Source organism: Oncorhynchus mykiss, chromosome 12, assembly GCF_013265735.2.
Source record: "Oncorhynchus mykiss isolate Arlee chromosome 12, USDA_OmykA_1.1, whole genome shotgun sequence".
In the NCBI taxonomy this organism is placed as follows: Eukaryota; Metazoa; Chordata; class Actinopteri; order Salmoniformes; family Salmonidae; genus Oncorhynchus; species Oncorhynchus mykiss.
Window position 1 is genome coordinate 5,028,768 of NC_048576.1, and position 27,086 is coordinate 5,055,853.

Consider the following 27,086-nt stretch of genomic DNA (forward strand, 5'->3'; position numbering starts at 1 on the left):
AGGCAGTAAGCCTTGGTAGTCGGTACATGGTGTTGTTAGGCAGTAGGCCTTGGTAGTCGGTACATGGTGGGTTAGAGTTAACCCTATTCCCTGTTATACAGTAGGCCTTGGTAGTTGGTACATGGTGTTGTTAGGCAGTAGGTCTTGGTAGTCAGTACATGGTGTTGTTAGGCAGTAGGCCTTGGTAGTTGGTACATGGTGTTGTTAGGCAGTAGGTCTTGGTAGTCAGTACATGGTGTTGTTAGGCAGTAGGCTTCGGTACATGGTATTGTTAGGCAGTAGGCCTTGGTACTCAGTACATGGTGTTGTTAGGCAGTAGGCCTCTGTACATGGTGTTGTTATGCAGTAGGCTTCTGTACATGGTGTTGTTAGGCAGTAGGCCTCTGTACATGGTGTTGTTATGCAGTAGGCCTCTGTACATGGTGTTGTTATGCAGTAGGCTTCTGTACATGGTGTTGTTATGCAGTAGGCCTTGGTAGTTGGTACATGGTGTTGTTAGGCAGTAGGCCTCTGTACATGGTGTTGTTATGCAGTAGGCCTTGGTAGTTGGTACATGGTGTTGTTAGGCAGTAGGCCTCTGTACATGGTGTTGTTATGCAGTAGGCCTCTGTACATGGTGTTGTTATGCAGTAGGCTTCTGTACATGGTGTTGTTATGCAGTAGGCCTCTGTACATGGTGTTGTTATGCAGTAGGCCTTGGTAGTTGGTACATGGTGTTGTTAGGCAGTAGGCCTCTGTACATGGTGTTGTTATGCAGTAGGCCTCTGTACATGGTGTTGTTAGGCAGTAGGCCTCTGTACATGGTGTTGTTATGCAGTAGGCCTCTGTACATGGTGTTGTTATGCAGTAGGCCTTGGTAGTTGGTACATGGTGTTGTTAGGCAGTAGGCCTCTGTACATGGTGTTGTTATGCAGTAGGCCTCTGTACATGGTGTTGTTAGGCAGTAGGCCTCTGTACATGGTGTTGTTATGCAGTAGGCCTCTGTACATGGTGTTGTTATGCAGTAGGCCTTGGTAGTTGGTACATGGTGTTGTTAGGCAGTAGGCCTCTGTACATGGTGTTGTTATGCAGTAGGCCTCTGTACATGGTGTTGTTATGCAGTAGGCCTCTGTACATGGTGTTGTTATGCAGTAGGCCTTGGTAGTTGGTACATGGTGTTGTTAGAAGTATTTTCATTAGTTGACATTAGTATCTAAATGTTGATAACTCCACTGAAGGACTGTTGAGGTCCAGGGCCCATCATGTTCTGTCAACAGAGACTAGAGACGTCCCTATCTCCCACCTTCTCAGATACCTAGTACTCGTCTCAAATGGCAGCCTATTCCCCATAGGCCCTGGTCTAAAGTAGTGCACTGTACATGGACTAGGGTGCCATTTGGGATGTAGGCTGCACTTCTCCCCTGAGTCTTCAGCTTTACCTCGGTTACGATACGATGGACAGCAGACGCTTGTTGGATCTCTTTGTGCTTTATGGGTTAGAGTTAATAGCTCCTTCAACTATTCACATAGCTAGCATATGTGGCTCCGTGTTAAAGCTAGCTGATGTGGTTCCGTTTTAAAGCTAGCTGATGTGGCTCTGTGTTAAAGCTAGCTGATGTGGCTAGCTGGTGTGGCTACGTGTTAAAGCTAGGTGGTGGCTCCGTGTTAAAGCTAGCTGATGTGGCTCCGTGTTAAAGCTAGCTGATGTGGCTCTGTGTTAAAGCTAGCTGATGTGGCGCTGTGTTAAAGCTAGCTGATGTGGCTCCGTGTTAAAGCTAGCTGATGTGGCTAGCTGATGTGGCTCCGTGTTAAAGCTAGCTGATGTGGCTCCGTTTTAAAGCTAGCTGATGTGGCTCCGTGTTAAAGCTAGCTGATGTGTCTCCGTGTTAAAGCTAGCTGATGTGGCTCCGTGTTAAAGCTAGCTGATGTGGCTCCGTTTTAAAGCTAGCTGATGTGTCTCCGTGTTAAAGCTAGCTGATGTGGCTCCGTGTTAAAGCTAGCTGATGTGGCTCCGTGTTAAAGCTAGCTGATGTGTCTCCGTGTTAAAGCTAGCTGATGTGGCTCCGTGTTAAAGCTAGCTGATGTGGCTCCGTGTTAAAGCTAGCTGATGTGGCTCCGTGTTAAAGCTAGCTGATGTGGCTCCGTGTTAAAGCTAGCTGATGTGGCTCCGTGTTAAAGCTAGCAGATGTGGCTCCGTGTTAAAGCTAGCTGATTTGGCTCCGTGTTAAAGCTAGCTGATGTGGCTAGCTGATGTGGCTCCTTGTTAAAGCTAGCTGATGTGGCTCCGTGTTAAAGCTAGCTGATGGGGCTCCGTGTTAAAGCTAGTGTAACAGTACAAATTTAAACCGTCCCCTCGCCCATACCCGGGCGCGAACTAGGGACCTTCTGCACACATCAACAGTCACCCTCGAAGCATCGTTACCCATCGCGCCACAAAAGCCGCGGCCCTTGCAGAGCAAGGGGAACTACTACTTCAAGGTCTCAGAGCAAGTGACGTCACTGATTGAAACGCTATTTAGCGCCCACGCTAACTAAGCTAGCCGTTTCACATCCGTTACACTCACCCCCCTTTTGACCTTCCTCCTTTTCCGCAGCAACCAGTAATCCGGGTCAACAGCATCAATGTAACAGTACAAATTTAGACCGTCCCCTCGCCCATACCCGGGCGCGAACTAGGGACCTTCTGCACACATCAACAGTCACCCTCGAAGCATCGTTACCCATCGCGCCACAAAAGCCGCGGCCCTTGCAGAGCAAGGGGAACTACTACTTCAAGGTCTCAGAGCAAGTGACGTCACTGATTGAAACGCTATTTAGCGCCCACGCTAACTAAGCTAGCCGTTTCACATCCGTTACACTAGCTGATGTGGCTCCGTGTTAAAGCTAGCTGATGTGGCTCCGTTTTAAAGCTAGCTGATGTGTCTCCGTGTTAAAGCTAGCTGATGTACTGTAGTATACGGTAGCCCTATGCTAACTACACTAATAACTCCACACTTATAACACTGCTATGCCCCATAGTAACATACCAGCCTCTTTCTCTGTCTGATATCTCTGTAGAGGACTCATCTTCCTATCCTCTGTCCTCATACTACAAAATTGGGGATGAACACTTACCTTATTTTCATGGCATAATATAGTGGTTAGAGCGTTGGGCCAGTAACCGAAAGGTTGCTGGACCGAATCCTCGAGTTGACAAGGTAAAAATCTGTTGTTCTGCCCCTGAACAAAGCAGCTAACCCACTGTTCCCCTGTTCCCCTGTAGGCCGTCATTGTAAACAAGAATTTGTTTTTAACTAACTTGCCTAGTTAAATAAAGGTTAAAAATAAAACCCACCCACACAGGACATAAATACAGTACCAGTCAAAAGTTAGCTGGACTATTTTCTACATTGTAGAATAATAGTGAATATATCAAAACTATGAAATAACACATATGGAATCATGTAGTAACCAAAAAAGTGTCAATTAACAGGTGTGCCTTGTTAAAAGTTAATTTGTGGAATTTCTTTCCTTCTTAATGCGTTTGAGACAATCAATCAGTATTATGATAAGGTAGGGGGTGGTATATAGAAGATAGCCCTATTTGGTAAAAGACCAAGTCCATATTATGGCAAGAACAACTCAAACAAGCAAAGAGAAATGACAGTCCATCATTACTTTAAGACATGAAGGTCAGTCAATCTGGAAAATTTCAAGAACTTTGAAAGTTTCTTCAAGTGCAGTCGCAAAAACCATCAAACGCTATGATGAAACTGGTTCTCATGAGGACCGCCACAGGAAAGGAAGACCCAGAGTTACCTCTGCTGCAGAGGTTAAGTTCATTAGAGTTACCAGCCCTGCAGCCCAAATACAGTGCCTTGCGAAAGTATTCGGCCCCCTTGAACTTTGCGACCTTTTGCCACATTTCAGGCTTCAAACATAAAGCTGTATTTTTTTGTGAAGAATCAACAACAAGTGGGACACAATCATGAAGTGGAACGACATTTATTGGATATTTCAAACTTTTTTAACAAAATCAAAAACTGAAAAATTGGGCGTTAGTGGGACTATCATTTGTTTTTGAACAGGACAATGACCCAAAACACACCTCCAGGCTGTGTAAGGGCTATTTGACCAAGAATGATAGTGATGGAGTGCTGCAACAAATGACCTGGCCTCCACAATCACCCGACCTCAACCCAATTGAGATGGTTTAGGATGAGTTGGACCGCAGAGTGAAGGAAAAGCAGCCATTAAGTGCTCAGCATATGTGGGAACTCCTTCAAGACTGTTGGAAAAGCATTCCAGGTGAAGCTGGTTGAGAGAAGCTGGTTGTCATCAAGGCAAATGGTGGCTACTTTGAAGAATTAAAAATAAAAATATATATATTTTGATTTGTTGAACACTTTTTTGGTTGCTACATGATTCCATATGTGTTATTTCATAGTTTTGATGTCTTCACTATTAGTCTACAATGTAGATAATAGTAAAAAATAAAGAAATACCCTTGAATGAGTAGGTGTGTCCAAACTTTTGACTGTACACAGTCAATAGTACAACCACTTGTGTTGCATGGTGGGTAAACTGTACTGAGCAGACTTGACTGGACTAAGGCTTGTCTTTCCAGCTTTGTGTGTGTGTGTGTGTGTGTGTGTGTGTGTGTGTGTGTGTGTGTGTGTGTGTGTGTGTGTGTGTGTGTGTGTGTGTGTGTGTGTGTGTGGTGTCAGGTAACTGATGAAGGTCAGCTAGGAGCATCAATAATAGATCATAATAACAGATATCACAGACAATGGAGCTAGCTGACCTGCCTGCCGTTCCCTGCCTCAGGTCAACACTAGTGCACTATGTAGGGAATAGGGTGCCATTAGGGCCTTAGACTCTCCCTCCCTGTCCCTCTGTTCCCCCACCCTGCCGCTGTCCCCCCCCCCCCCCCCCCTTGAATTCCGACACACTTAGAAATGACAAACAATACAGTCCCAAAGGTTTTTCATAACTACACAATACCAGAACATGTGTAAAATGGAGCCCGGTGAGGCAACTTTGTATTCTAATGTTTCTTGTACTGGTTGACCTGAAAAACAAAAAGGTGTAGCACTTCCAGGCTCATAAGAGGACTGTAACGGCAGGTACATTAAAGTAGTGAGAGAACCCCCCCCCCCCACTGATTTTGGCCTTGGACCGATGAGATACTTCGAGATTTTGGCAATGATCCCTTTTATCTACTTCCCCAGAGCCGGATTAACTTGCGGATACCATTTTTATGTCTCTGCTTGCAGTTTGAAGGAAGTTGCTAATTAGCATTAGTGCATTTAATGGAAGATACCCATAGACTTCCAGTCATTGGGCTAATGCTAATTAGCATTAGTGCGTTTAATGGAGGATACTCATAGACTTCCAGTCATTGGGCTAATGCTAATTAGCATTAGTGCGTTTAATGGAGGATACCCATAGACTTCCAGTCATCGCGCTAATGCTAATTAGCATTGGTTTGCGAAACTACCTTTAACTTCCTTCATATTGGACACAGAGAGATAAAAATGGTGTCCATGGGTTTATCTGACTCAAAATCCCAAAGTATCTCTTTATGAGTGAGTGAGTCAGTCAGCCAGTCAGTCAGTCAGTCAATCACAAGGTCAGCATGGACGTGCAATAGTAGCTTTGCAAATGTTTTCACATCAGTTATCCATGTATGTACAACAACACATCAGTTATCCATGTATGTACGCCAACACATTGGCCATATGGGTGTATTTGTACCATCGTCAGTCTATTCTTGTTCTGAGAAATGAAGGCTATTCCATGTGAGAAATTTCAAATAAACTGAAGATCTGGTACAACGCTGTGTACTACTCCCTTCACAGAACAGCGCAAACTGTCTCTAACCAGAATATACAGAGGAGTGGGAAGCCCCGGTGCACAACTGAGCAAGAGGACAAGTACATTAGAGTGTCTAGGTTGAGAAACAGACGCCTCACAAGTCCTCAACTGGCATCTTCATTAAACCTGTTGATGCCAGGCAGATTTACGCCCCCTTTGGAGAAATTGGGTACCCCTAATAAACTGAAAAAAAAATATATTAAAAATTGCTAATATATGCATATAATAATTATTATTGGATAGAAAACACTCTAAAGCTTCTAAAACCGTTGGAATTATGTCTGTAAGTATAGCAGAACTCACAGGGCATGCATTCTTCCAAACTAGTTTTTGTGGCCATGAAAGTTGGAGCAACTTTGACGTCATGCCCCCACCCTTCCCGACCACTTATGGATCTGGGGACACTTTCCATCTCTTCCACTAGATGTCCTCTTTCTTTGGAGCGCTCAATCGTTCAAATCGCGCGAGAATTGGCCCTACAGGAGTGGTTGGAGTAAGTGTCGCGATAAAAAAACCTGTGCGTCAGGGCGCGAATCGGTCACAGCCATTCCTTTGTGCCAGCACTCCTGGGAAGAGCAAACGATGCCCGGTTGAATTGAAGTTTGTTTTGCACGTCTAAAACATCATAAAGCTTGCTTCTGCACTTAGTTTGACCTGTTTAGTCGACATATAATGTGTAATTTTGAAGTTTTGATGCGCAACTTATCCGGACCGGAGGACGTTTTGGGTGCATTTCAGCTGATGTTATTAGCAGTAGCTAATACAAAGACGCAAGACTTGAAACCAAACGATGTATTGGGTAAGTATGAACCCTTCCAGAACATTCTGAACGAAGACCATCGAAGGTAAGGGAATATTTATGCTTAAATCTGTGTTTCTGTTGACTCCAACATTACGTGGAAATGTAGCTTGGAACTGAGCGCTGCCTCAGCATATGAAATAGTGTGCGATTTCTGTAACGTTAAAAATAAATCTAACACAGCGGTTGCATAAAGAAACAGTGTATCTTTCTAACTATATGTAGAACATGTATATTTAGCCAAAGTTTATGATGTCTATTTACGTTATCTTGCCGAGCTACCTAGGTTTCCTGCGGGCATTTTTGAGTAATTTCTGAACATGAGTACACTGTAAATGGACATTTATGGATATATATGGCATATTATTGAAAAAAAAAAAATGTACTGTGTAACATGTCCTATCACTGTCATCTGATGAAGATTTTCAAAAGGTTAGTGAGCGATTTATTTTTTAATCCTGCTTTTATAATTTTATATTTTCTGGGACAAAATGGCTGCCGCTTGTCTTTGTTTCGGTGGTGGTCTAATATAAATGTGTGGTGTGTTTTCGCCGTAAAACATTTTAAAAATCTGACATGCTGGGTAGATGAACAAGGTGTTTATCTTTCATTTGAGCTATTGGACTTAATAATGTGTGGAGGTTAAATATTTTTAAGAATATTTTTGCGTTCCATGCGCCACCGTTTGAGCTGAAGGGGGGGAGGGTGTTCCTACAGAGGAACTCCTGGCATCAACAGGTTTTAAATAGTACCCGCAAAACACCAGTCTCAACATCAACAGTGAAGAGGCGACTCTGGGATGCTGAACTTCTAGGCAGAGTTCCACTGTCCAGTCTCAACGTCAACAGTGAAGAGGCGACTCTGGGATGCTGAACTTCTTGGCAGAGTTCCTCTATCCAGTGTCTGTGTTCTTTTGCCCATCTTAATCTTTTATTTTTATTGGCCAGTCCGAGATATGGCTTTTTCTTTGCATCACTGCCTAGAAGGGATGTAGTGTGAGGTGGTACCAGCCTGAATGCCAATGTGTTAGGCATTTAGGGCAGGAGAGAGGGTAGGACCGGCTGATATCTACCTGGGGATGTGTGTGAAATGGCAGAGTGTTGTGTGTGTGTGTGTGTGGACGGCCTCCTAGTGTGTGTGGACGGCCTCCCAGTGTGTGTGGACGGCCTCCCAGTGTGTGTGGACGGCCTCCCAGTGTGTGGACAGCCTCCCAGTGTGTGTGGACAGCCTCCCAGTGTGTGTGGACAGCCTCCCAGTGTGTGGACAGCCTCCCAGTGTGTGGACAGCCTCCCAGTGTGTGGACGGCCTCCCAGTGTGTGTGGACGGCCTCCCAGTGTGTGGACAGCCTCCCAGTGTGTGTGGACGGCCTCCCAGTGTGTGGACATCCTCCCAGTGTGTGGACAGCCTCCCAGTTTGTGTGGACAGCCTCCCAGTGTGTGTGGACGGCCTCCCAGTGTGTGGACAGCCTCCCAGTGTGTGGACAGCCTCCCAGTGTGTGGACGGCCTCCCAGTGTGTGTGGACGGCCTCCCAGTGTGTGTGGACGGCCTCCCAGTGTGTGGACAGCCTCCCAGTGTGTGGACAGCCTCCCAGTGTGTGTGGAGGGCCTCCCAGTGTGTGGACAGCCTCCCAGTGTGTGTGGACGGCCTCCCAGTGTGTGGACATCCTCCCAGTGTGTGGACAGCCTCCCAGTTTGTGTGGACAGCCTCCCAGTGTGTGTGGACGGCCTCCCAGTGTGTGGACAGCCTCTAAGTGTGTGTGGACAGCCTCTAAGTGTGTGGACAGCCTCTAAGTGTGTGTGGACAGCCTCTAAGTGTGTGTGGACAGCCTCCCAGTGTGTGTGGACGGCCTCCCAGTGTGTGTGGATGGCCTCCCAGTGTGTGGACGGCCTCCCAGTGTGTGGACAGCCTCCCAGTGTGTGTGGACGGCCTCCCAGTGTGTGTGGACGGCCTCCCAGTGTGTGGACAGCCTCTAAGTGTGTGTGGACAGCCTCTAAGTGTGTGGACAGCCTCTAAGTGTGTGTGGACGGCCTCCCAGTGTGTGTGGACAGCCTCTAAGTGTGTGTGGACGGCCTCCCAGTGTGTGTGGACGGCCTCCCAGTGTGTGTGGACGGCCTCCCAGTGTGTGGACAGCCTCCCAGTGTGTGTGGACAGCCTCCCAGTGTGTGGACACTCTCCCAGTGTGTGTGGACGGCCTCCCAGTGTGTGTGGACAGCCTCCCAGTGTGTGTGGACAGCCTCTAAGTGTGTGTGGACAGCCTCTAAGTGTGTGTGGACAGCCTCCCAGTGTGTGTGGACGGCCTCCCAGTGTGTGTGGACGGCCTCCCAGTGTGTGTGGTCAGCCTCTAAGTGCGTGTGGACGGCCTCCCAGTGTGTGTGGACGGCCTCCCAGTGTGTGTGGACGGCCTCCCAGTGTGTGGACAGCCACTAAGTGTGTGTGGACAGCCTCTAAGTGTGTGTGGACAGCCTCTAAGTGTGTGTGGACAGCCTCCCAGTGTGTGTGGACGGCCTCCCAGTGTGTGTGGACGGCCTCCCAGTGTGTGGACAGCCTCCCAGTGTGTGTGGACAGCCTCCCAGTGTGTGGACAGCCTCCCAGTGTGTGTGGACGGCCTCCCAGTGTGTGGACAGCCACTAAGTGTGTGTGGACAGCCTCTAAGTGTGTGTGGACAGCCACTAAGTGTGTGTGGACGACCTCCCAGTGTGTGGACAGCCACTAAGTGTGTGGACAGCCTCCCAGTGTGTGTGGACGGCCTCCCAGTGTGTGCGCATCTCTCACTCAGCAGCTGAAATGTCAGAGAAGGGCTTAGTTAGTAGGAAAAGGGTAAAGAGATTGTATCTTTGTTTATTTTCTTTGCATATTCATTCTCTGCCGGTGGCTATTTGAATATCATCAAAGGGAGTAGATAGGCCCAGTGGCTGCCGCTGTGTTGACTAGTGAACAGAGCGAGAGGACTGAAGGGCCGAGAGAAATTGATGTCAGATTAATAACTGCCTCAAATAAACCCCTAAACCCCTTTAAATACAACTCAGCAAAAAGACACACAAAAAACATCTTTCAACACAACTTAGCAAAACACATTTAAATACAAATGACCAAAAACACATGTAACTGGTTTGAAATGGCTAGCTAGTTAGTGTTGTTCGCTAATAGAGTTTCAATCTGTGACGTCACAAAGCTCCGAGACTTTGAAGTGGTTGTTTTTCTTTGCTCTGCAAGGTGCGTGGCTTTTGTTGAGGGATATTTAACGATGCTTTGCCGGAGGCAGTTGTTAATGTGTTCAGAGGGTCCCTGGTTCGAGCCCAGATAGGGGCGAGGAGGCAGTTGTTAATGTGTTCAGAGGGTCCCTGGTTCGAGCCCAGATAGGGGCGAGGAGGCAGTTGTTAATGTGTTCAGAGGGTCCCTGGTTCGAGCCCAGATAGGGGCGAGGAGGCAGTTGTTAATGTGTTCAGAGGGTCCCTGGTTCGAGCCCAGATAGGGGCGAGGAGGCAGTTGTTAATGTGTTCAGAGGGTCCCTGGTTCGAGCCCAGATAGGGGCGAGGAGGCAGTTGTTAATGTGTTCAGAGGGTCCCTGGTTCGAGCCCAGATAGGGGCGAGGAGGCAGTTGTTAATGTGTTCAGAGGGTCCCTGGTTCGAGCCCAGATAGGGGCGAGGAGGCAGTTGTTAATGTGTTCAGAGGGTCCCTGGTTCGAGCCCAGATAGGGGCGAGGAGGCAGTTGTTAATGTGTTCAGAGGGTCCCTGATTCGAGCCCAGATAGGGGCGAGGAGGCAGTTGTTAATGTGTTCAGAGGGTCCCTGGTTCGAGCCCAGATAGGGGCGAGGAGGCAGTTGTTAATGTGTTCAGAGGGTCCCTGGTTCGAGCCCAGATAGGGGCGAGGAGGCAGTTGTTAATGTGTTCAGAGGGTCCCTGGTTCGAGCCCAGATAGGGGCGAGGAGGCAGTTGTTAATGTGTTCAGAGGGTCCCTGGTTCGAGCCCAGATAGGGGCGAGGAGGCAGTTGTTAATGTGTTCAGAGGGTCCCTGGTTCGAGCCCAGATAGGGGCGAGGAGGCAGTTGTTAATGTGTTCAGAGGGTCCCTGATTCGAGCCCAGATAGGGGCGAGGAGGCAGTTGTTAATGTGTTCAGAGGGTCCCTGGTTCGAGCCCAGATAGGGGCGAGGAGGCAGTTGTTAATGTGTTCAGAGGGTCCCTGGTTCGAGCCCAGATAGGGGCGAGGAGGCAGTTGTTAATGTGTTCAGAGGGTCCCTGATTCGAGCCCAGATAGGGGCGAGGAGGCAGTTGTTAATGTGTTCAGAGGGTCCCTGGTTCGAGCCCAGATAGGGGCGAGGAGGCAGTTGTTAATGTGTTCAGAGGGTCCCTGGTTCGAGCCCAGATAGGGGCGAGGAGGCAGTTGTTAATGTGTTCAGAGGGTCCCTGGTTCGAGCCCAGATAGGGGCGAGGAGGCAGTTGTTAATGTGTTCAGAGGGTCCCTGGTTCGAGCCCAGATAGGGGCGAGGAGGCAGTTGTTAATGTGTTCAGAGGGTCCCTGGTTCGAGCCCAGATAGGGGCGAGGAGGCAGTTGTTAATGTGTTCAGAGGGTCCCTGGTTCAAGCCCAGATAGGGGCGAGGAGGCAGTTGTTAATGTGTTCAGAGGGTCCCTGGTTCGAGCCCAGATAGGGGCGAGGAGGCAGTTGTTAATGTGTTCAGAGGGTCCCTGGTTTGAGCCCAGATAGGGGCGAGGATGCAGTTGTTAATGTGTTCAGAGGGTCCCTGATTCGAGCCCAGATAGGGGCGAGGAGGCAGTTGTTAATGTGTTCAGAGGGTCCCTGATTCGAGCCCAGATAGGGGCGAGGAGGCAGTTGTTAATGTGTTCAGAGGGTCCCTGGTTCAAGCCCAGATAGGGGCGAGGAGGCAGTTGTTAATGTGTTCAGAGGGTCCCTGGTTCGAGCCCAGATAGGGGCGAGGAGGCAGTTGTTAATGTGTTCAGAGGGTCCCTGGTTTGAGCCCAGATAGGGGCGAGGAGGCAGTTGTTAATGTGTTCAGAGGGTCCCTGATTCGAGCCCAGATAGGGGCGAGGAGGCAGTTGTTAATGTGTTCAGAGGGTCCCTGGTTCGAGCCCAGATAGGGGCGAGGAGGCAGTTGTTAATGTGTTCAGAGGGTCCCTGGTTCGAGCCCAGATAGGGCCGAGGAGGGGGACGGAATCAATACTGTTAAATCTGAAATCCACAATAGAAGCTAGCCAGAAGCTAACCAGAAGCTAACCAGAAGCTAGCCAGTAGCTAGCCAATTTACTGGCTAACGTTAGTATTCAGCTAACCAAGTTTTGTGGTCATCAGCTATCCTTTAGCTCGAAAATCTATCGGCAGTTTTGTACAACGCGACTCAGACCAGAACATACCGGACCTATTTTTCTCTCCATATCCCCGGATTTCTACCGCAAGCTCTGGACATTTACACCTGGATCTCGCAGCTAGCTAGCTGCTATCCATGTGACTATTGGCTTACGTTGATCTCAGAGCAAACATCAATTATTCCGGAGCTAGCCAGCTGAAGTGTTCCATCAGCCACTCCTGGGCTACAATCACCTATCCAGACCAGTTTTACTGCCAATGTGGCGCCCCACCGGGCCTTCACGACTGGACTACCGACGTTATCTGCCAGAGGGAGTTATCCAACTGGCCCCTCCGTTGCGACCTCGAAAAGAGATTGAAAGTAAATATGGGTCCAGTGAGTGTTTGGGACGCGGCGATTCAGACGGTTAGCAAGCCTGTGCTAACAAACTAACAGTTAGTAGGCCGGGGCTAAACAAGGTAGCAGTTAGCGGACCGGGGCTAAACAAGGTAGCAGTTAGCAGGCCGAATTAGCAAGCAAGGAGACAGAAACGGCTAGAAAGTTAGCCTTTGGGGGGCATCGCGGTGGGGTGAGTCTGTTTATGCCTCTTCATGCGGTGACATCGATAGACCGGTCGTGGGTCCGGATATTGTAGCCCAGGAGTATGCTTCGGTGGTAGCACAGGAGCTCTGGCCGGGCTAGCTTCAAGCTAAGTGGGTGGAAACGCTAGCCAGGAGTAATCATCCGAGGTTGCGGTTATCTAGTTAGCTAGTTGTGAAGATCCAGCTGAGAAATGTTCCGTTTGCGGTGGGAATCCGGGGATGAAAAAAAAAAAATAGGTCCGTTATGCTCTGGTTAGAGTCGCGTTGTTCGAACTGGCGAGAGCTTTCCGAGCTAAAGGTTAGCTGATGACCGGTTAGCTGAAGACTGCTAGCAATGGTTTGCTGACTGATAGCTGGTAGTTAGCTGGCTAGCTTCAGTTGAGGGGTTCCGGATCCGAAGTAAATATAAATACTTTAGGAACAAATAGCTACATTGGGTGAGGCGGGTTGCAGGAGAGTATTTAGAAGTTGAGGTTTAGCTAAATGTTTTAAAAGATAAGCGAAGAAAAATATGTTAAAAAAAACGATATATATACAAGGGACACGACAACACGTCTGACTGCATCAGTCTCTATACTATTAGTCTGTTAGTCTCTATACTATTAGTCCATCAGTCTCTATACTATTGGTCCATCAGTCTCTACTCCATCAGTCTCTAGTCCATCAGTCTCTATACTATTAGTCCATCTGTCTCTATACTATTAGTCCATCAGTCTCTATACTATTAGTCTATCAGTCTCTATACTATTAGTCTGTTAGTCTCTATACTATTAGTCCATCAGTCTCTATACTATTAGTCCATCAGTCTCTATACTATTAGTCCATCAGTCTCTATACTATTAGTCTGTCAGTCTCTAGTCTGTCAGTCTCTATACTATTAGTCCATCAGTCGCTATACTATTAGTCCGTCAGTCTCAAGTCCATCAGTCTCTAGTTCACCGGTCTCTATACTATTAGTCTGTCAGTCTCTATACTATTAGTCCATCAGTCTCTATACTATTAGTCTGTTAGTCTCTATACTATTAGTCCATCAGTCTCTATACTATTAGTCCATCAGTCTCTATACTATTAGTCTGTTAGTCTCTATACTATTAGTCCATCAGTCTCTATACTATTAGTCGATCAGTCTCTATACTATTAGTCCATCAGGCTCTAGTCCATCAGTCTCTAGTCCATAAGTCTCTATACTATTAGTCCATCAGTCTCTAGTCCATCAGTCTCTATACTGTTAGTCCATCAGTCTCTATACTATTAGTCCATCAGGCTATATACTATTAGTCCATCAGTCTCTAGTCCATCAGTCTCTATACTGTTAGTCCATCAGTCTCTATACTATTAGTCCATCAGGCTCTAGTCCATCAGTCTCTAGTCCATCAGTCTCTATACTGTTAGTCCATCAGTCTCTATACTATTAGTCCATCAGGCTCTAGTCCATCAGTCTCTAGGCCATTAGTCTATATACTATTAGTCTGTTAGTCTCTATACTATTAGTCCATCAGTCTCTAGTCCATCAGTCTCTATACTGTTAGTCCATCAGCCTCTATACTATTAGTCTGTTAGTCTCTATACTATTAGTTCATCAGTCTCTATACTATTAGTCCGTCAGTCTCTATACTATTAGTCCATCAGTCTCTATACTATTAGTCTGTTAGTCTCTATACTATTAGTCCATCAGTCTCTATACTATTAGTCCGTCAGTCTCTAGTCCGTCAGTCTCTAGGCCATTAGTCTATATACTATTAGTCTGTTAGTCTCTATACTATTAGTCCATCAGTCTCTATACTATTAGTCCATCAGTCTCTATACTATTAGTCTGTCAATCACTAGTCCATCAGTCTCTAGTTCACCGGTCTCTATACTATTAGTCTATCAGTCTCTATACTATTAGTCCATCAGTCTCTATACTATTAGTCTGTCAATCACTAGTCCATCAGTCTCTATACTATTAGTCCATCAGTCTCTATACTATTAGTCCATCAGTCTCTATACTATTAGTCCGTCAGTCTCTAGTCCATCAGTCTCTATACTATTAGTCCGTCAGTCTCTATACTATTAGTCCATCAGTCTCTATACTATTAGTCCATCAGTCTCTATACTATTAGTCCATCAGTCTCTATACTATTAGTCCGTCAGTCTCTAGTCTGTCAGTCTCTATACTATTAGTCCGTCAGTCTCAAGTCCATCAGTCTCTAGTTCACCGGTCTCTATACTATTAGTCCATCAGTCTATAATATTAGTCCATCAGTCTCTATACTATTAGTCTCTATACTATTAGTCCGCCAGTCTCTATACTATTAGTCCGCCAGTCTCTATACTATTAGTCTGTCAGTCTCTATACTATTAGTCTGTCAGTCTCTATACTATTAGTCCATCAGTCTCTATACTATTAGTCCATCAGCCTCTATACTATTAGTCTCTCAGTCTCTATACTATTAGTCCATCAGTCTCAAGTCCATCAGTCTCTAGTCCATCAGCCTCTATACTATTAGTCTGTCAGTCTCTATACTATTAGTCCATCAGTCTCTATACTATTAGTCCGTCAGTCTCTAGTCCATCAGTCTCTATACTATTAGTCCATCAGTCGCTATACTATTAGTCCGTCAGTCTCTGGTCCATCAGTCTCTAGTCCATCAGTCTCTATACTATTAGTCCATCAGTATCTATACTATTAGTCCATCAGTCTCTATACTATTAGTCCATCAGTCTCTAGTCCATCAGTCTCTAGTCCATCAGTCTCTAGTCCATCAGTCTCTATACTATTAGTCCATCAGTCTCTAGTCCATCAGTCTCTAGTCCATCAGTCTCTAGTCCATCAGTCTCTATACTATTAGTCCATCAGTCTCTAGTCCATCAGTCTCTATACTATTAGTCCATCAGTCTCTAGTCCATCAGTCTCTATACTATTAGTTCATCAGTCTCTAGTCCATCAGTCTCTATACTATTAGTCCATCAGTCTCTAGTCCATCAGTCTCTATACTATTAGTCCATCAGTCTCTAGTCCATCAGTCTCTATACTATTAGTCCATCAGTCTCTAGTCCATCAGTCTCTATACTATTAGTCCATCAGTCTCTATACTATTAGTCCATCAGTCTCTAGTCCATCAGTCTCTATACTATTAGTCCATCAGTCTCTAGTCCATCAGTCTCTATACTATTAGTCCATCAGTCTCTATACTATTAGTCCATCAGTCTCTAGTCCATCAGTCTCTAGTCCATCAGTCTCTAGTCCATCAGTCTCTATACTATTAGTCCATCAGTCTCTATACTATTAGTCCATCAGTCTCTATACTATTAGTCCGTCAGTTTCTATACTATTAGTCCATCAGTCTCTAGTCCATCAGTCTCTATACTATTAGTCCATCAGTCTCTAGTCCATCAGTCTCTATACTATTAGTCCATCAGTCTCTAGTCCATCAGTCTCTAGTCCATCAGTCTCTATACTATTAGTCCATCAGTCTCTATACTATTAGTCCATCAGTCTCTATACTATTAGTCTATCAGTCTCTATACTATTAGTCCATCAGTCGCTGTACTATTAGTCCATCAGTCTCTATACTATTAGTCCATCAGTCTCTATACTATTAGTCCGTCAGTCTCTAGTCTGTCAGTCTCTATACTATTAGTCCGTCAGTCTCTAGTCTGTCAGTCTCTATACTATTAGTCCGTCAGTCTCAAGTCCATCAGTCTCTAGTTCACCGGTCTCTATACTATTAGTCTGTCAGTCTCTATACTATTAGTCCATCAGTCTATAATATTAGTCCATCAGTCTCTATACTATTAGTCTCTATACTATTAGTCCGCCAGTCTCTATACTATTAGTCTGTCAGTCTCTATACTATTAGTCTGTCAGTCTCTATACTATTAGTTTATCAGTCTCTATACTATTAGTTTCTATAATATTAGTCCATCAATCTGTCAGCAGGGAGTAACAGTTACCTAATGTCTCTGTCTTGTCTGTCAGCAGGGAGTAACAGTTACCTAACGTCTCTGTCTTGTCTGTCAGCAGGGAGTAACAGTTACCTAACGTCTCTGTCTTGTCTGTCAGCAGGGAGTAACAGTTACCTAACGTCTCTGTTCTGTCTGTCAGCAGGGAGTAACAGTTACCTAACGTCTCTGTCCTGTCTTGTCTGTCAGCAGGGAGTAACAGTTACCTAACGTCTCTGTCCTGTCTGTCAGCAGGGAGTAACAGTTACCTAACGTCTCTGTCCTGTCTGTCAGCAGGGAGTAACAGTTACCTAACGTCTTCTGTTCTGTCTGTCAGCAGGGAGTAACAGTTACCTAACGTCTCTGTCTTGTCTGTCAGCAGGGAGTAACAGTTACCTAACGTCTCTGTCCTGTCTGTCAGCAGGGAGTAACAGTTACCTAACGTCTCTGTCTTGTCTGTCAGCAGGGAGTAACAGTTACCTAACGTCTCTGTCCTGTCTGTCAGCAGGGAGTAACAGTTACCTAACGTCTCTTTCCTGTCTGTCAGCAGGGATCTGAGAAGCCTCTTTCTTCTGCTGTCCTCTACGGCCATACTACCATGAGCACTTCTACTCCATCCACAGGTACGTCTTTATGCTAAGGAATACACACACGCACACACTCTCTCTGTCAGACCTCTAGGGCTCTCTCTGTCAGACATCTAGGACTCTCTCTGTCAGACCTCTTGGGCTCTCTCTGTCAAACCTCTAGGACTCTCTCTGTCAGACCTCTAGGACTCTCTCTGTCAGACCTCTAGGGCTCTCTCTGTCAGACCTCTAGGACTCTCTCTGTCAGACCTCTAGGACTCTCTCTGTCAGACCTCTAGGGCTCTCTCTGTCAGACCTCTAGGGCTCTCTCTGTCAGACCTCTAGGGCTCTCTCTGTCAGACCTCTAGGGCTCGCTCTGTCAGACCTCTAGGGCTCTCTCTGTCAGACCTCTAGGGTTCTCTCTGTCAGACCTCTAGGACTCTCTCTGTCAGACCTCTAGGACTCTCTCTGTCAGACCTCTAGGACTCTCTCTGTCAGACCTCTAGGACTCTCTCTGTCAGACCTCTAGGACTCTCTCTGTCAGACATCTAGGACTCTCTCTGTCAGACATCTAGGACTCTCTGTCAGACCTCTAGGGCTCTCTCTGTCAGACCTCTAGGACTCTCTCTGTCAGACCTCTAGGACTCTCTCTGTCAGACCTCTAGGACTCTCTCTGTCAGACATCTAGGACTCTCTCTGTCAGACATCTAGGACTCTCTCTGTCAGACCTCTAGGACTCTGTGTGATTTAGTGAGTTGAGACTGTTTGCTGTGTGAGTTGAGACTGTTTGCTGTGTGAGTTAGTGAGTTGAGACTGTTTGCTGTGTGAGTTAGTGAGTTGAGACTGTTTGCTGTATGAGTTAGTGAGTCGAGACTTTGTGGGTGAGTTAGTGAGTTGAGACTGTTTGCTGTGTGAGTTAGTGAGTTGAGACTTTGTGGGTGAGTAAGTGAGTTGAGACTGTTTGCTGTGTGAGTTAGTGAGTTGAGACTGTTTGCTGTGTGAGTTAGTGAGTTGAGACTGTTTGCTGTGTGAGTTAGTGAGTTGAGACTGTTTGCTGTGTGAGTTGAGACTTTGCTGTGTGAGTTAGTGAGTTGAGACTGTTTGCTGTATGAGTTAGTGAGTTGAGACGGTTTGCTGTGTGAGTTAGTGAGTTCAGACTGTTTGCTGTGTGAGTTAGTGAGTTCAGACTGTTTGCCAATCATTTGCATGGTGGCACTGTTGACTCGCTAATAAATTAGCTTGTGGCAGACAGGTTAGGAGCCAGTCTATACACAAGCAGGTTAGGAGCCAGTCTATACACAGGCAGGTTAGTAGCCAGTCTATACACAGGCAGGTTAGGAGCCAGTCTATACACGGACAGGTTAGGAGCCAGTCTATACACAGACAGGTTAGGAGCCAGTCTATACACAGGCAGGTTAGGAGCCAGTCTATACACAGGCAGGTTATGAGCCAGTCTATACACAGACAGGTTAGGAGCCAGTTTATACAGAGACAGGTTAGGAGCCAGTCTATACACAGGCAGGTTAGGAGCCAGTCTATACACAGGCAGGTTAGGAGCCAGTCTATACACAGGCAGGTTAGGAGCCAGTCTATACACAGGCAGGTTAGGAGCCAGTCTATACACAGGCAGGTTAGGAGCCAGTCTATACAAAGACAGGTTAGGAGCAAGTCTATACACAGACAGGTTAGGAGCCAGTCTATACACAGACAGGTTAGGAGCCAGTCTATACACAGACAGGTTAGGAGCCAGTCTATACACAGGCAGGTTAGGAGCCAGTCTATACACAGACAGGTTAGGAGCCAGTCTATACACAGGCAGGTTAGGGGCCAGTCTATACACAGACAGGTTAGGAGCCAGTCTATACACAGACAGGTTAGGAGCCAGTCTATACACAGGCAGGTTATGAGCCAGTCTATACACAGACAGGTTAGGAGCCAGTCTATACACAGACAGGTTAGGAGCCAGTCTATACACAGACGGGTTAGGAGCCAGTCTATACACAGGCAGGTTAGGAGCCAGTCTATACACAGACAGGTTAGGAGCCAGTCTATACACAGGCAGGTTAGGGGCCAGTCTATACACAGACAGCTTAGGAGCCAGTCTATACACAGACAGGTTAGGAGCCAGTCTATACACAGACAGGTTAGGAGCCAGTCTATACACAGGCAGGTTATGAGCCAGTCTATACACAGACAGGTTAGGAGCCAGTCTATACACAGACAGGTTATGAGCCAGTCTATACACAGGCAGGTTAGGAGCCAGTCTATACACAGACAGGTTAGGAGCCAGTCTATACACAGGCAGGTTAGGAGCCAGTCTATACACAGACAGGTTAGGAGCCAGTCTATACACAGGCAGGTTAGGGGCCAGTCTATACACAGACAGCTTAGGAGCCAGTCTATACACAGACAGGTTAGGAGCCAGTCTATACACAGACAGGTTAGGAGCCAGTCTATACACAGGCAGGTTATGAGCCAGTCTATACACAGACAGGTTAGGAGCCAGTCTATACACAGACAGGTTAGGAGCCAGTCTATACACAGACGGGTTAGGAGCCAGTCTATACACAGGCAGGTTAGGAGCCAGTCTATACACAGGCAGGTTAGGAGCCAGTCTACACAGACAGGTTAGGAGCCAGTCTATACACAGGCAGGTTAGGAGCCAGTCTATACACAGGCAGGTTAGGAGCCAGTCTATACACAGGCAGGTTAGGAGCCAGTCAGAGACTGACACAGACAGTCTCTGACTGGTCCCCTGACTGACTGACCGAATATCAGTCTGGCTAACTGATTGACTGATTGACTAAATATCAGTCTGGTCCCCTGACTGACTGACTGAATATCAGTCTGGCTAACTGATTGACTGACTGACTGAATATCAATCTGGTCCCCTGACTGACTGACTGAATATCAGTTTGGTCCCCTGACTGACTGACTGAATATCAGTCTGGCTAACTGACTGACTGACTGACTGACGGCAACACTGACTGACTGACTGACTGACTGACTGACTGACTGACTGACGGTAACACTGACTGACTGACTGACTGACTGACTGACTGACTGACTGACTGACTGACGGTAACACTGACTGACTGATTGACGGTAACACTGACTGACTGACTGACTGACTGACGGTAACACTGACTGACTGACTGACTGACTGTATATGAGTCTGGTCTCCTGACTGACTGTATATGAGTGGTCCCCTGACTGACTGACTGTATATCATTCTGGTCCCCTGACTGACTGACTGACTGTATATGAGTCTGGTCCCCTGACTTACTGATTGACTGACTGTATATGAGTCTGGTCCCCTGACTGACTGACTGGCTGACTGACTGACTGTATATGAGTCTGGTCCCCTGACTGACTGACTGAATATCAGTCTGGTCCCCTGACTGACTGTATATCATTCTGGTCCCCTGACTGACTGACTGACTGACTGAATATCAGCATGGTCCCCTGACTGACTGACTGACTGACTGACTGTATATGAGTCTGGTCCCCTGACTGACTGTATATCATTCTGGACCCCTGACTGACTGAATATCAGTCTGGTTTCCTGACTGACTGACTGACTGACTGTATATGAGTCTGGTCCCCTGACTGACTGACTTACTGACTGTATATCATTCTGGTCCCCTGACTGACTGTCTGACTGACTGTATATGAGTCTGGTCCCCTGACTGACTTACTGACTGTATATGAGTCTGGTCTCCTGACTGACTTACTGACTGACTGACTGACTGTATATGAGTCTGGTCCCCTGACTGACTTACTGACTGACTGACTGACTGTATATGAGTCTGGTCCCCTGACTGACTGACTGGCTGACTGACTGACTGTATATGAGTCTGGTCCCCTGACTGACTGACTGAATATCAGTCTGGTCCCCTGACTGACTGTATATCATTCTGGTCCCCTGACTGACTGACTGACTGACTGAATATCAGCCTGGTCCCCTGATTGACTGACTGTATATGAGTCTGGTCCCCTGACTGACTGTATATAATTCTGGACCCCTGACTGACTGAATATCAGTCTGGTTTCCTGACTGACTGACTGACTGACTGACTGTATATGAGTCTGGTCCCCTGACTGACTGACTTACTGACTGTATATCATTCTGGTCCCCTGACTGACTGTCTGACTGACTGTATATGAGTCTGGTCCCCTGACTGACTTACTGACTGTATATGAGTCTGGTCTCCTGACTGACTTACTGACTGACTGACTGACTGTATATGAGTCTGGTCCCCTGACTGACTTACTGACTGACTGACTGACTGTATATGAGTCTGGTCCCCTGACTGACTGACTGTATATCATTCTGGTCCCCTGACTTACTTACTGACTGTATATGAGTCTGGTCCCCTGACTGACTGGCTGACTGTATATGAGTCTGGTCCCCTGACTGACTGACTGACTGACTGACTGACTGTAGTTCATTCAATGTAATTGGAGAATCCAGTGGGTTCTGGTCGTTTTTAATAGTTGATTCTAAGATTTGTATTTGATCATGTATATGTTTTTGCTGTTTGTTCTTTGTTATAGAGTCAAAAAGACTGGAGAAGTGGTTTATCCACACATCTCCATTTTGGATAGATAATACTTTGTGTTATTGTTTGTTTAGTGTTTTCCTGTTTTCCCAGAAGTGGTTAGAGTCTATGGATTCTTCAATTACATTGAGCTGATTTCTGACGTGCTGTTCCTTCTTTTTCCGTAGTGTATTTCTGTATTGTTTTAGTGATTCACCATAGTGAAGGCATAGACTCAGGTTTTCTGGTTCTCTGTGTTTTTGGTTGGACAGGTTTCTCAATTTCTTTCCTACAGACCGGACACGTCGTGTGCGCGAGCGTCACAAAATACATTTAGAAATCCATGTTTTTCAGTTATTGCACCCACAATGCTCTGCGTTGCCAAGGTCTACAATAGAACTCCTTTCTATTTCTGACGCAGATCGCGCTGCAAGTCCTGCCTCTCCCATCTCCTCATTGGTTTATAGAAGCAGGTACCCAAAGTGGGTAAAGACGAACTGTTTTGCCAGTAGTCGTGGTAATGCAATGAAAGTTTAGATGCGATCAACATATAAGTTAAACGATGAAAAAGCCTGGAAGGAGGAGAGTTGACTAGAAACGATTCGGTTGGCCGTTTTATGTGTGGATTAATTGTCGGAGTCGAGGACCTTGTGCATTTCAGGTAAAATAACAACTCGATGTTTATATCCCAGGACAAATTAGCTAGCAGCAGCAAGCTAGCTAAATAGGACAAATTAACGTTAGCTAGCAAGTGCAAGCTACCTAGCTAAATTGCCATAGATGTTTAATGTTTTTCGACCTGTCCCCAAATGAATGTAATTGGTTCAGAGTTTTTAAAAAATATTTTAACCTGCGTGTCGTGATCGCGTTCGGTGTAGGGGGACAAAATAAATGTATGCACGATAGCGCACGATAGCGCACGATAGCGCACGCGAGCAGCCGGTTTGGGTTCCGTGTTTGGGTTTTGCGTTCTTCATCAAACCATTTTTCATTGTTGTTCATTTTCTTCGGTTTTCTATTTGCGATTGTTAGATTTGATAAGGAAGCTGAGAGGTCAAATATACTGTTTAGGTTTACTACTGCCAAGTTTACACCTTCACATTTACAGTGGAACGTTTTGTCCAGGAAGTTGTTTAGGTAGATTTCCACTCTACTTTCCTTACATCTACAGCATTTCTTAATATTATTCATCTCCTTTGGCTTTCATGCCTCATGATTGAGCTGGTAGTCCCATCCACCACACACCTGGTAGTTTGGTGGATGGGACTTCCAGCTCTCTGTTCAAGTAGACTGTGATTTTGCTTTGATCTGATAGAGGTGTCCGTGGGCTGACTATGAATGCTCTGAGAGACTCTGGGTTTAGGTCAGTGATAAAGTAGTCTACAGTACTACAGCCAAGAGATGATCTATCAGTGTACCTACAGTAGGAGTCCCCTCGAAGCCTACCATTGACTATGTACAGACCCAGGATGTAACAGAGCTATAGGAGTCCTCTACCATTGACTATGTACAGACCCAGCGTGCGACAGAGCTGCAGTAGTTGTGACCTGTTTTTGTTGGTTATGTTGTTATAGTTGTGTCAAGGGGGCCAAAAGGGGGAGGGAATGCTGTCACCTGCAGGCAGGTGTTTGTCCCCCTGTGTGCTGAGGGTGTCAGGTTCTTGTCCGGTTCTGGCATTTAGGTCGCCACAGACTAGTACATGTCCCTGGGCCTGGAAATGATTGATTTCTCCTCCAGGATGGAGTAGCTGTCATTGTTAAAGTATGGCTATTCTAGTGGGGGGATAAGGGTAGCACACAGAAGGACATTTTTCTCTGTTGAGACCATTTCCTTTTTGAATTTCTAGCCAGATGTAAAATGTTCCTGTTTTGATTAATTTAATGGAGTGAGTTAGGTCTGCTCTATACCAAATCAGCATACCCCCTGAGTCTCTTCCCTGTTTCACACCTGGTAGTTTGGTGGATGGGACTACCAGCTCTCTGTAACCTAGAGGGCAACCAGTGGGTCCGTCTCCTCTATACCACACACCTGGTAGTTTGGTGGATGGGACTACCAGCTCTCTGTAACCTAGAGGACAACTAGTGGGTCCATCTCCTCTATACCACCCACCTGGTAGTTTGGTGGATGGGACTACCAGCTCTCTGTAACCTAGAGGGCAACCAGTGAGTCTGTCTCCTCTATACCACCCACCTGGTCGTGAGCTGGATGGGACTACCAGCTCTCTGTAACCTAGAGGGCCACCAGTGGGTCCGTCTCCTCTATACCACCCACCTGGTAGTTTGCTGGATGGGACTACCAGCTCTCTGTAACCTAGAGGGCAACCAGTGGGTCCGTCTCCTCTATACCACCCACCTGGTAGTTTGGTGGATGGGACTACCAGCTCTCTGTAACCTAGAGGGCAACCAGTGAGTCTGTCTCCTCTATACCACCCACCTGGTCGTGAGCTGGATGGGACTACCAGCTCTCTGTAACCTAGAGGGCCACCAGTGGGTCCATCTCCTCTATACCATGTTTCACACCTGGTAGTGTGGTGGATGGGACTACCAGCTCTCTGTAACCTAGAGGGCCACCAGTGGGTCCGTCTCCTCTATACCATGTTTCACACCTGGTAGTGTGGTGGATGGGACTACCAGCTCTCTGTAACCTAGAGGACAACCAGGGGGTCCATCTCCTCTATACCACCCACCTGGTAGTGTGGTGGATGGGACTACCAGATCTCTGTAACCTAGAGGACAACCAGTGGGTCCATCTCCTCTATACCACCCACCTGGTAGTGTGGTGGATGGGACTACCAGCTCTCTGTAACCTAGAGGACAACCAGTGGGTCCATCTCCTCTATACCACCCACCTGGTAGTGTGGTGGATGGGACTACCAGCTCTCTGTAACCTAGAGGGCAACCAGTGGGTCCGTCTCCTCTATACCACCCACCTGGTAGTTTGGTGGATGGGACTACCAGCTCTCTGTAACCTAGAGGACAACCAGTGGGTCCATCTCCTCTATACCACCCACCTGGTAGTTTGGTGGATGGGACTACCAGCTCTCTGTAACCTAGAGGGCAACCAGTGGGTCCGTCTCCTCTATACCACCCACCTGGTAGTGTGGTGGATGGGACTACCAGCTCTCTGTAACCTAGAGGGCAACCAGTGGGTCCGTCTCCTCTATACCACCCACCTGGTAGTTTGGTGGATGGGACTACCAGCTCTCTGTAACCTAGAGGACAACCAGTGGGTCCATCTCCTCTATACCAGGTTTCTTGTAGGATGACAATGTCTGTATTTCTGATTTCTTTGATGAAGTCTGGGTTCCTGCTCTTTAGGCCAAAGGCAGATGACCTCTGACCTTGTATATTCCAGGATGAGATAGTAAAAGCTTTGTGTTCCATAGTGTCTAGTGTTGTTTTTGTGTGGTTCAGGCCCGGACCATCACATTAGGTGTGAGCAGAGCATGTTGAGCATCTGATACATACCTCTTAGGTTGCAGGATGGGGGTTGGGCCTGTTGCGCAGTCTCTCTCTCTCTCTAGTCTCTCTCTCTCTAGTCTCTCTCTCTCTCTAGTCTCTCTATTATATTAATTAAGTCTCTCTCTCTCTCTCTCTAGTCTCTCTCTCTCTCTAGTCTCTCTCTCTCTAGTCTCTCTCTCTCTCTAGTCTCTCTATTATATTAATTAAGTCTCTCTCTCTCTCTCTAGTCTCTCTCTCTCTAGTCTCTCTCTCTCTCTCTCCCTCGAGTATCTCTCTCTCTCTAGTCTCTCTCTCTAGTCTCTCTCTCTCTCTCTAGTCTCTCTCTCTCTCTCTAGTCTCTCTATTATATTAATTAAGTCTCTCTCTCTCTCTCTCTCTCTCTCTCTCTAGTCTCTATCTCTCTCTCTCTCTCTCTAGTATCTCTCTAGTCTCTCTATTATATTAATTAAGTCTCTCTCTCTCTCTAGTCTCTCTCTCTCTAGTCTCTCTCTCTCTAGTCTCTCTATTATATTAATTAAGTATCTCTCTCTCTCTCTAGTCTCTCTATTATATTAATTAAGTCTCTCTCTCTCTAGTCTCTCTCTCTAGTCTCTCTCTCTCTCTAGTCTCTCTATTATATTAATCAAGTCTCTCTCTCTCTCTAGTCTCTCTCTCTCTCTCTAGTCTCTCTCTCTAGTCTCTCTCTCTCTCTCTAGTCTCTCTATTATATTAATTAAGTCTCTCTCTCTCTCTAGTCTCTCTCTCTCTAGTCTCTCTATTATATTAATTATGTCTCACTCTCTCTAGTCTCTCTCTCTAGTCTCTCTCTCTCTCTAGTCTCTCTATTATATTAATCAAGTCTCTCTCTCTCTCTAGTCTCTCTCTCTCTGTCTAGTCTCTCTCTCTAGTCTCTCTCTCTCTCTCTAGTCTCTCTATTATATTAATTAAGTCTCTCTCTCTCTCTAGTCTCTCTCTCTCTAGTCTCTCTATTATATTAATTATGTCTCTCGCTCTCTCTCTCTCTCTAGTCTCTCTCTTTCTAGTCTCTCTCTCTCTAGACTCTCTCTCTCTAGTCTCTCTCTCTCTCTAGTCTCTCTCTCTCTCTCTCTATTCTATTAATTAAGTCTCTCTCTAGTCTCTTTCTCTCTCTCTAGTCTCTCTCTCTCTCTAGTCTCTCTCTCTCTGTCTAGTCTCTCTCTCTAGTCTCTCTCTCTCTCTCTAGTCTCTCTATTATATTAATTAAGTCTCTCTCTCTCTCTAGTCTCTCTCTCTCTAGTCTCTCTATTATATTAATTATGTATCTCGCTCTCTCTCTCTCTCTAGTCTCTCTCTTTCTAGTCTCTCTCTCTCTAGACTCTCTCTCTCTAGTCTCTCTCTCTCTCTAGTCTCTCTCTCTCTCTCTCTATTCTATTAATTAAGTCTCTCTCTAGTCTCTTTCTCTCTCTCTAGTCTCTCTCTCTCTCTAGTCTCTCTCTCTCTAGTCTCCCTCTCTAGTCTCTCTCTCTCTATTCTATGAATTAAGTTTCTCTAGTCTCTCTCTAGTCTCTCTCTCTCTCTATTCTATGAATTAAGTTTCTCTAGTCTCTCTCTAGTCTCTCTCTCTCTCTATTCTATTAATTAAGTTTCTCTCTAGTCTCTCTCTAGTATCTCTCTCTCCCTAGTATCTCTCTCTCCCTAGTCTCTCTATTCTCTCTCTAGTCTCTCTCTCTCTCGTCTCTCTCTATTCTATTATTTAAGTCTCTCTCTCTCTATTCTCTCTATTCTCTCTTTCTCCCTAGTCTGTCAATTCAATTCAAGGGGCTTTATTGGCATGGGGGAAACATGTTAACATTGCCAAAGAAAGTGAGGTAGATAATATATAAAAGTGAAATAAACAATATAAATTGACAGTAAACATTTAACATACAGAAGAATTCAAAATAATATAAACATTACAAATGTCATATTATGTATATATATAGTGTATATATATTGTACAAATGGTTAATGTACAAAAGGATAAGCATATATATGGGTTGTATTTACAATGGTGTTTGTTCTTCACTGGTTGCCCTTTTCTTGTGGCAACAGGTCACAA

At 46.2% G+C, this 27,086-nt stretch overlaps 1 protein-coding gene across 4 annotated transcripts in view; it reads left to right on the top strand.

The window, feature by feature from the left end:
• LOC110536866 (polypyrimidine tract-binding protein 3) overlaps nucleotides 1–27,086 on the top strand; it is a 109,852-nt gene that overhangs the window by 20,921 nt on the left and 61,845 nt on the right. For 3 of the 4 annotated variants that reach the window (XM_036936744.1, XM_036936747.1, XM_036936748.1), the window contains exon 2: nucleotides 17,010–17,085. In XM_036936744.1, coding sequence (XP_036792639.1) covers nucleotides 17,010–17,085 — 76 coding nt within the window. The remainder of the gene's footprint in view (nucleotides 1–17,009; nucleotides 17,086–27,086) is intronic. The other variant, XM_036936746.1, reaches the window with a different exon arrangement.